Here is a 10,667-nt window from a genome sequence, read left to right as displayed (position 1 = left end):
ATTAAAAAAATGTCACAATAATATATTTTTAGAAAAAAAGAAAAAAAGTGTAGATTTTTATTTAGTAAATTGAATCATATTACGAAACAAACATTTGGTAGTTTTTTGAAAATGAAATATGTCATAATTAAAAGGTTAAATTTTTTGTTACATAACAAATTGAGTTTTTAACATTGATATTATTAAATAGGCTTTATTTTATTGGCTTTTAAATTTTGTGTATTATAAAATTTTTTATATTGTCAGTGTAAATAAGTAAAGTATTTTGTATTGTAGGAAAAGCAGTAAGGCCGGAAAAGTCATCGAAGAAGTTCAGGTCGTTGATCGGAAACCTTGATATGAGAGTGGACTTAGACAGGACAATAAAGATGGGAGACAGAAGATATAGTCCACACGTGTCAATCATGGCTGCTAAATTATCGTATGAAAATGAAGCCCTTAATAAAACAGTGATCCAACATCATTGGCAGGTAATTAATTACTTTGCAATTTTAAGCAATCTTCCCTTCATTGATAAGAAAAGTTTTGAAATATATTTCTACTGATAAAATATGTACAAATTGTATTAATGTTATATGCAGATGCATTTCTTGGGGCTACAGAACTTCTGGAATGGTAAGTTGATTTTTGTCTCTCCAATTCATTTGACATAGTTTGAATCTGCATGGAGTTTAAGAAAGAATAATTTTCTAAAACCTGTGATCTTAATAAGATGTATTATTTGTGTGGCTATAAATTTTTTGAAATTTGTTGCCTAAAACAAGTTATAACATTTTGCTTTATATTGTTATAAACGAATATCATTAAGGGTAAAGCATATAAAAGATATTACTCTCAAATATAACTATAGGTCTTTTTGACTAAAATGGAAAGGGTGTCATATAAATTGGAATGAAAAGAGTAATTAATATAGTATCACAAATAGAACAACATTAACAATTTGTACACAAGGGGTGTACATGGACCGGGTTAGTTTGGATTTTTTAAACACCAAACCAAATCAATTACGTCGGGTTTTAAAATTTATAAATCAAATCAAACCAATAAAATTCGAATTTTTCAACCTCGGATTTTCTCATGTTATTCGATTTTCTCGGGGTTTTTTTTTCGGAATAGTCTTGATACAAAACATATAACTTTTACTTCAAATATTTCTTTAGTCCTAGTAAGATACAACTAAGGTGTTTCTTAAGAAAATAACACAAAGTGTGAGAAGAGTGATGAAATTGTATTAAAATATTCAACAAAAGCTAATAAAATCAGTTAAAATAAATATTGCTAATTAACAAGTCATAAAGAAAATGACAATAATCTAAAAATACTAAGTCATGCTAAAATAAGTACGGCTAATAAGTATTAATTACATGACAAAGAAAAAAAAAACTGAAGTTATGTATTTTCACTCTCTAAATCAATTATGCAAAACTAAAGAATAAATATCCAACATTATTGTCATTCCTAGTGATAAATTGAATTTCTTTTGTTAGCATTAGTGTTGAGTTGGTTTTGGTTTGGACTTTATTTGAGTTACTAAGATCCATAGGATATATTTATTGGCATTTAAAATTCTAAGTTCAAGCTTGAATAATATGATAATACATAAAAAATTACGAAAAAATTTAAGAAATATTTATAAATTACATTACAAATAAATATGTTTATGAAAAAATATTTTAAAAATTGAGTACATGTAATATCGGGTTGGTTTGGTGTTGACTTTTTTTTTTTTTTTTTTTTTAGTTAAAACTAAACCAATCCAATTATAGTCGGGTTTTTTTTTTCCAACACCAAACCAAGTCAAACCAAACCACTAGTCAAATTTTTTTTTCTTAGTTTATCAGTTTGGTGCGGTTTATCGGTTTACATTGTACACCCCTACTGTACACTATATATCAGTGTATATATTTAATCCTTTCTCAAATTTATCGAACTCTTGTCGACCGTGGTTTGATTCAATTAAAAGATCATAATCAAAATAACTATAAACAACATTTTTGCTTTAGTATATATACTTCAATATGGGATCAGTTATAGGTTACCCAAATGTTACTCCCCTTTGAAGTTAAGTATTTAATTTCCAGAAGTCCTTTCACTTGACAGAGTTATGACGGAGGCGAATGTAAAGTATCGATATCGGGTTCATCTGAATTCAATAACTTCAATGCATAGTAGAATTTATGCAAAAAAAAAAATCTATAAAATTACTAAATAGTAGATCAATGTGAAAAACCTTAAAGATTGAATCTCTAAGGCTTAGACCCTGGAACTGTCTACGGTTATGAATTTCAACAAACGTAAAATGCAGATAGATTCCATTACATCCTCTAAGTGCTTTACAATTTTCCAGCTATACTTATCTCTTAATAATTAAGTAATTAACTATACTTATGAAAATAGTGCTAATCTTTGACTTTAGCTTTATCATTAAGACATCAGAGTATTAATAATTCACCTCCAGATCTCACAAATGACTAATTCATTAAGCCATGTACCTGGGGATGTTCATGTGCAATAACATAAATTATAGTGATTGATTGAGATGATTGCTTTCAAAATTGCTCTCTTTATTATTGAGTGATCCAAAAAGTACGTTTTGATCTTTTACTAGCTTCTTCTTCGGTTGATTTCACTTTATTACTTTTTATTTATTTGTTAGGCTATTTACATCATTAACTAGTGAAATATTAGTCCTTTTAACACATTTAAAGCATCAAAATGATATTAAACCTAATGTCATACTTTGATAGAATTCTTTTTATTTATTTGTTAGGCTGTTTACATCATTAATTAGTGAAATATTAGTCCTTTTAACACATTTAAAGCATCAAAATGATATTAAACCTAACATCATACTTTGATAGAATTTAAACTTGCGTCAAGACGTCACCGTTGATTTACCAACAGAGAATTGCATATCCCTTATTCAATTCTCCAATTCAATATAGTTTTTGATTTTTTTTTCTAAAATAAAGCTGAAATCGAATACAAATTTATTTCTTCTGCCTCATTATCTTTACCCCAATTTTATAATCTAATTGAACAATAGATAGAGCAATAGTGGAAAAATCAACTTATAGACATGGATAATATTTAGAATTTTTCTTTATTAGTGTGTTTTAGCCTATGGTAAGTTGTAACACGTGACCTGCCTTTTTTTCTTTCTAGGTTAGTAATCTAGCTACACATATACTTATAATTATATTTTAAGTGGCTTGATAATGTAAAACATCATTTACACTGTCATTGTATACAATGGCAGAGCTATGTATGGTGAAAGGGTTCAATTGAATCCCTTTCGCCGGAAAATTGTACTCGTATATAGGTTAAAAGAAAAGTTATGTATATATATAACTTGGTGAATCCCCTTTTGTTTTGCAGCTTACGAGGAGCAATATTCTACCCAAGCCACAATGTTTCAAGACAAAACTGACGATCCAAACTTAATTGTGGTAGCATTTAGAGGGACAGGTCCATTTTATGCAAATGCATGGATTTCAGATATAGACCTATCATGGTATGATCTTGAAGGGATGGGTAAAATTCATGCAGGGTTCATGAAAGCCCTAGGGTTGCAAAAACCCATAGGCTGGCCCAAAGACATTATTAATCAAGAAGCCCAAGAACAAAATAATACTACTAAGCAATTTGCATATTACAAAATCAGAGAAGATTTGAAGAAAATATTGAGCAAAAGTGAGAAAGCAAAGTTCATAGTGACAGGACATAGCTTAGGTGGTGCATTAGCAATTTTATTTGCATCTGTGTTATTTTTGCATGAAGAGGAGTGGCTATTGGATAAACTTGAAGGGGTTTATACATTTGGACAACCTAGGGTCGGCGATGAACAATTTGGGAATTTCATGATGAAGAAATTGAAGAAGTTTGATGTGAAGTATTTTAGGTATGTTTATTGCAATGATATGGTGCCAAGATTGCCCTATGATGACAAAACTCTCTTCTTCAAGCACTTTGGATCATGTCTGTACTACAATAGCCTCTACAAAGGCAAGGTAAACTTTCTAGTCTCTATACTAACTTTAAAGGACCTGTCATGCTATATGATCCATCTCGGCCAGTAACAGATCTAGAACTTTAAGATAGTGTAAGTGGTGTATCATTACATTCACTATTCTTACATTATCGATTTCAATTAGTAACGAATCTAAGATTTCAAGATAATTTGGGGATGGAGCACCATTACATTCAATATGCATTCAGATGCATATTTATATAAAATGTCTTCTACCGTCACGAAAAGAGTAGTAGCGGGTATCTTATCACGGGGGCTCAACATATTTCGTTTTTAGCATTAATTCAAACATCAAATTTTTCATTTCAAAAAAAGGATTTTACATATTCAAAAGCTACATAAAAAATATTAAATCGTATCATAATAGCTAAAATTAGAGGGGGAAATCGCTCCTATTGACTCATCGGATAATAAATAATGTCATTTTTTTTCCTAAATGAAGGGAATTATCTTTAGAACTCTTCGATTTTGTATATATAGTTCGAGCTGAAAGACTACATATGCCACTTTGTTCTCCCATTAGATTGGAGACACATTTTTCAATATCATTGATTAGGAAATTAAACAAGTTCATCAGTCCTAATTAAATTTCAGTTGTTTATGGGGTTAGTTCCAATTCAACAAAGTCTTAAGTTGTTACTAATTGCGTGGTTTTGGAGGAAGAACCAAACAAGAATTACTTCTCACTGCTATGGGTTTTACCAAAGGTGTTGAATGCAGCTTTTGAGCTAATTAGGAGTTTCATTCTCTCTTGGCTTAAAGGAAGTGATTACGAACAAAGTTGGCTTGAGATAATATTTAGGATGGTTGGATTCGTAATCCCGGGATTATCAGCTCATGGTCCAGTAGATTATGTTAATCTTACTCGTTTAGGATCCACCCTTCATCTTCCTCAATCACAAGAAGGACTTAAACACGATTAACTTACAAATGAATTTGCTCTATTTTACTCAATTAGGGTGAAAATACCCTCAAGCCATATATAATGTGTGATATTTGGGCTAGCCATTTAGCTTTACCAAATTAATAGTGATTGTATCAGCCAATAAAAGAGAAACATATTGATTGTGACATGAATTTACTTTTACTACTATATATAAGGGGCAATGTAATGAGTTTGTAGTACTTAGTTACATTATAACTATTGGTTGGCCCAACCAAACTGGTTTGCTCTTTCAAATTGTCTTTAGAGTTGCTATTTATTACTTTGTGTATGAAAGTATATTCTAATAAATCAAGATACTTTGAAACCCTTTTTGATAGCATATCTTTTTTCCATGTCTTATTTTTGCCCCTACTTTATTCCATTTTTACTTAGGTTGACACAATCAATTTGGTCAATATAATCAATTTTGAGCCCTTTAAAAATGCTAATAAATTTGTCAATGTATTGATGTTATCTAATAAAAATAACTATGCACAAAGATAATCTAAAACTGTGATGATAATAACTTTGAAGAACACATTTGGTACCGGAAGAGTACTATATCGATCAAATTTTCTTTAGTAATTCTTAAATTACCATTAAATTTCTCTTGATCTTATTTTTAGTAAAAAAAAAAAAAAAAAAAAAAAAAAAAAAAAAATTATTCTGAAAATATAAAGTTAGATTTAATGATTTAAAACAATTATACAATAGAAAATAAATTTTAAAACTTTTTAAAAATTAATAGATTAAAATCTTGGAAAATAAAAGAAAAAGAAAATTTATATTTTATTCAATTTGCTTAATTAAGTGGAATAGAAAAGAGAAAAGATGCTTACCAAGTGATCAACTCCTCAATCTCATATTTATTAAATATTGATAATCGCATCTTTCTTTTCTTGCAGACAATTTAATTTGTCAGAACTCATGTAATCCTTAATTGGTTGAGTAAGAAAGTTTTCTTTTAAGAATAAAGCATCAATGAGTTAATGTCAAACTAAATCAATTCTTAAACTTTGTTTCAAAGAATTCAATATATTTTGAATTTCATCCAAACTTAGACTTTAATCACCATATTTGTTTTAACATAAACCTTCGTCACATGAAATTATGAGTAGTTAATCAATGAATAGCAAAGCATGTATTCCTACCTCTAACTAGAAATTATATGCTCACAAATTCATAAAATATAAAATTGTCTTTTTCAATTTATGACTATAGTCAATTTGAAATCTTTTTTTTTAATAAACCACTACTAGGAGACACCTAGTAGCTCTTTTTTATTATTTTATCATTAAATAAAGTCTTTACACAATAAAAGAAAATGTGAATAAGGACCACTAAAGTCACTTTTGTCCGCACAAATTAGGGGTATAATCCCTAATTTGGAAAGTGTCCTCCATTCCCATAGAATTTGTTGAGAGAGAGAGTTTTCACTCTTGTTGTTCCATCTCCACTCTTCAAATGATGAATCCTTGCTGCTGGTTGCTTTTTCCGTAGATCTGGTTGATTCGAGTCGGAGCTCTTCCATTGATGAGTTCTCCTTCATCATATTTTGGTCTACTCAAGTGAAATCCAAGCTTGGTTCTCCGCTTTCCAGATCTGAATTTATTGAATATTCCATAACACTGTGCTCCATGTTTAGTCTTTCTCTTGTTGATGCTTCGAATCTGCTTGTATGGGTTGTTGATGTTATTTCTCATGTTGTTTTCTTTGGTCTGTATTTTTCCATTATTATTGCTTGAATCTGTGTTGTATAATTTCTCAGAACCGCTGTTGTTGAATTGGTTTAGGTCTCCTATCAGAGTATCTTTTCATGTGGTAGCTCAATATCAGTGATCCAGTAGAATGAACATCAGATGATGTTAATACCACACGCTGAATCCCTTTTATTGAGCTGGTCCTCATGAAAGTTGCTCTAATATAGCCCACCTTGAGAGTTAGTTTCCTAATGTTGCCCTTGCCCTATGTTGGTATTGATGTTGCTGTGATTAGTGTAGACCTTGACTGATGTTTGAGCTGACCTCCTTGCTGCTAGAATATCCGTGCTACCCATAGTGTATTTTCCATTAGTTTTCCAACCACCGGAATGAGCATCCAAGGATGCTAATACCACACGTTGGTCAGTCCATAGTGGAAACACAATGATTATGTAACCTGCAAAACAAGTAGCTATGTTAGTGTAAAAAATAGAGTTCCTTTTCCTCTTCTTCCAAAGAATTTGAGGAATTGGGACCCCACTGATCCCCTTCTTCCTTAACTTTGCTCTTAGCCTCCACTTTCCACAATCTTCAAAGAAAACAATCATCTTTTACAATTTCTAACCCTCAGATAGGGAATGCTACTCTTATCACTGTTGATTAACTTTCTCCCCCATGTCTCCATTTCCATGAAGTTATTAGCAATGAAATCACCTTTATCCAGAGCTACATTAGCAAGGAAATCCGCCAATTTGTTCCCTTCTCTGAAAAATGCTGAATCAGTATAGTTTTCCTTTCTATTATCTTCCAAATCTCTTCAACTATGCTAATGATATGCCAAGGACACCTCCACAGCTTATCAATGATATTTTTCATTACCAATGAATCTGTTTCCACCACCATTTGGATGATATTACTTCTGTCCATATGCTTTAGAGCCTATAAAATGGCTTCAGCTTCAGCTTGTGCGTTGGAGAAATTCCCATCCTTCATCTCCTGAGCTTTAGCATATATAAGATCACCATTAGAATCCCTGATGCAAAAACTCCAAGCACTTCTTCCTGGATTTCCCCTAGAGGCCCCATCAGTGTTGTATTTTGTCCATCCAAAGATCAAAAGGCTTCCATTGAACCAGTGTTACTCTCAGTTTTGGAGAATACTCATGCATTGCTTTAAGTAACTCCATCCAGCTATAAGGTGCCTATCTAAAATTTCTCCTGCTAGCCCTCAAAAATAAGTTCAAAGTATGCATAATCATGTACTTTAACTTATTAACAGAGATGTTCCCATCATGGAGCAAGGTATTCCTCCTTTTCCATAGTTCCCACACTATAATAGCTGGTATCACCTGGTAAATTTTCCTAATATTAGGATTTACTGGTGTTTCCGACCATAGTGTTATCACCTGTGAAAGTTGTAAACCTGCAATATTGAATCCAGCAGGGTCACAAAAATACCTCCAAACTGTCTGTGCCACAGTAGAGTTCAGAAAAACATGAGCTATGGTCTCCTCCTGTGGAATAGTACAACAGTTACATCTTGAAGCAAATTGGAACCCCCACTTCTTCAATGTATCATCTAAGAGCAATTTAGATTGCCAAATTTTCCAGATGAAAAAACCAATCTTAGTAGGCAACCCTTTAATCCACATATATTCATACACTTTTCATGGTTATTTTCTTTGTCTCATCACTTGGTAAGCAGACTTTACTGAGAAGGAACCACTAGTATCCAATTTCCAATAACCTTATCAACAGTTTTCTCTCCAGTAGGTGGTTGAACATGTTGAATAATGTGGTTTGCTATCTCTTCTGGAAGCAAATTCCTTACTTGCTCTTCATTCCATCTTCCATCCACCTGTACATCTTTTACCAAAACAACAGTGAAATCACAAGAGTAATGTTATATCCCGTATTTTGCACGTTGGAATATTTTAAGTTGGATTGCGACAAGTTGTGGATAAGACTTTTAATTTTCGATTTTGTTTTTGTTTTAATGCACAAGTTGCATATTCATCTTTTCATTGGTATGGAGTGTTAAGGGTAAATTTGGAATAAGGAAAAGTTTGGGATGTTGAATAAGTTATACGATTGTATGGAGTTTTGGACATATCCAGTATGCAAATAAAGAGATCGGTGTATAAAAGTTTTAGGTCTCGAAATAATTTCCGCGGATGAACAAAGATTGCTACAGAGGGTCGGCCGCTACAAGATCGCTACGGTGACTTCGGCACTTTTTATAAAGGGGCTTAACCCCTCATTTTCAGCCAAAAAATCAGACCAAAAAAACATTCCAAATATTCTAGAAAATTCCCCAACCTTCCACCACTAACTTTTAGCCCGAAACCAGGTATAATTCTCAAATTCCGGTCCGGACAACAGATAGTTGCGGCTTCAAAACTAGCGTATTGAGGCTTTGTGTCTTAAGTTCAAGGTGGAGGAGTAAATATATAGCATTATTATCGAGGGAAAGGTATGAATCTCTTTCTATTTGTGTTAATATTGGTTTATTTACGGAGAAGGAGTCAGAAAATCGTTATAAAATGGTTCTGATGGAAATATGGGACAAACACCATATGGAATGTTTATGAAGTATTTTGAAATTGGAAATATTATGGTTAATGTTATGTTGGTTATGGGATGATTTGGAAGTTTATGCGAATTTTATGTAATTTTTATACTTATGAGAATTGCCTTGTTAATGTGCGGATTAATGGTGCAAATTATGAATTTGGAAGGGAAGAATGTGTTTGGTGTTGTTCTCGGGTTCGGAGACAATTTCGGGTGAGTTGGGATGTGGTTTTGGTTGTTTGGAAAAATTGTGTGAATTGTTTAAAGCGTTCTTGAATATTGTCCGTATGGTTTTGGATTAGTAATCGAATGTATAAACGTTGATATTGGTTTGAATGTGAGTGAGGGAAGTAAGTATGTCGAAATATTATGAATGCTGTGAAGTTATGTAAAAAGAGCTACTAATGTTAGAAATGCATTTTGAATTGATTGTTGATGTTGTAGTTTGGTTGTTGGTATTGTTGTTGATGATTTGGCCGAGTTGAAATCTCGGGGTGGTGTATTTACAGAGAAATGCTGCCCAATTTTCTCGTAGAATTTGGTATTCGTTTGGAATCGGGTTCCTAAATGCTCTTAGCTAATATTTGATTCTTAATGGCATATTGTAGAGCTTGGGAAGTTCGCGACGTAAGATTGGATTAGCTTCGAGAATAGACGAGGTATGTGAAGCTTACCCTTCTTTTCTTTTGGCATGTCTTAGACGGGATTAAGGTATGACATGATTTGTGCCTCGGGGTAACTCCATTCTTAAGTTTCGAGTATGTTTGTGATTCGTATTTGTTTTTGATGTTGGTATCCTTAGCATGGTCGGCTATGGTTCGTATGTTTTTGATATGATTGAGTTTGAAATGTTGTGTAAACGATTCTTATTTGTTTCTTGGTATTCGTATCCTTAATGCGGTCGAGTTATGATCCTTATGACTTTTGTATGATTAAATTTTCAAGGTTGCAAAAGAGTTTTGTTTTCAAAAGAGATTTGTTCTTAAACGATTTCGAAACTACGAACGCCCGTAACTTTCAAGGAAGGGCTCGGATCGCTTTGATACTTTCACAAATGACTTTGTGACGAGTAATGACTTAAATTTTCATAGGCGGTCCCGGATTGGGTTGACGCTCGTCCGTGGGTCCCGCGACCTTCTATGTTGGTTCTAATGACCTATTTTCGAAAGAATCCGATCTGACTATCTCTCGACCCCCGAGTATGATTACTTATTTATCTGTTGAGTTTGAAATAAGGATTTTTATGCTTATGACTTTGATACGTGAATATGGTTTCGGAAGTTCGGTTTGATATATTCCCGAGTGATATTCGGAAGGAAATCTGATTTGACTACTTATTTGGCTTACAAATGATGGTTCGTTTGATTAACCTATTAAGTATTTGAAAATATTTTAAACTGTATTTGGTTACTTGTGATTCTCGCTCGTGCATTTTGTTGTTA

At 32.4% G+C, this 10,667-nt stretch overlaps 1 protein-coding gene across 1 annotated transcript; it reads left to right on the top strand.

Annotated features, from left to right (window-relative positions):
• Window positions 1-281: 281 nt before the first annotated feature.
• LOC132040301 (triacylglycerol lipase OBL1-like) lies at window positions 282-5,117 on the top strand. The gene is made up of 4 exons (XM_059430940.1): window positions 282-470; window positions 582-615; window positions 3,379-4,015; window positions 4,686-5,117. The coding sequence occupies exons 1-4, from the start codon at window positions 339-341 to the stop codon at window positions 4,951-4,953; spliced, it is 1,071 nt and encodes a 356-aa protein (XP_059286923.1). The 5' UTR covers window positions 282-338; the 3' UTR covers window positions 4,954-5,117.
• Window positions 5,118-10,667: the final 5,550 nt, after the last annotated feature.

The sequence above is a fragment of the Lycium ferocissimum genome, chromosome 12 (assembly GCF_029784015.1).
Source record: "Lycium ferocissimum isolate CSIRO_LF1 chromosome 12, AGI_CSIRO_Lferr_CH_V1, whole genome shotgun sequence".
Taxonomy (NCBI): domain Eukaryota; kingdom Viridiplantae; phylum Streptophyta; class Magnoliopsida; order Solanales; family Solanaceae; genus Lycium; species Lycium ferocissimum.
The sequence above is the reverse complement of the archived record's forward strand: the minus strand, read 5'-3'. Positions and strand labels throughout refer to the sequence as shown.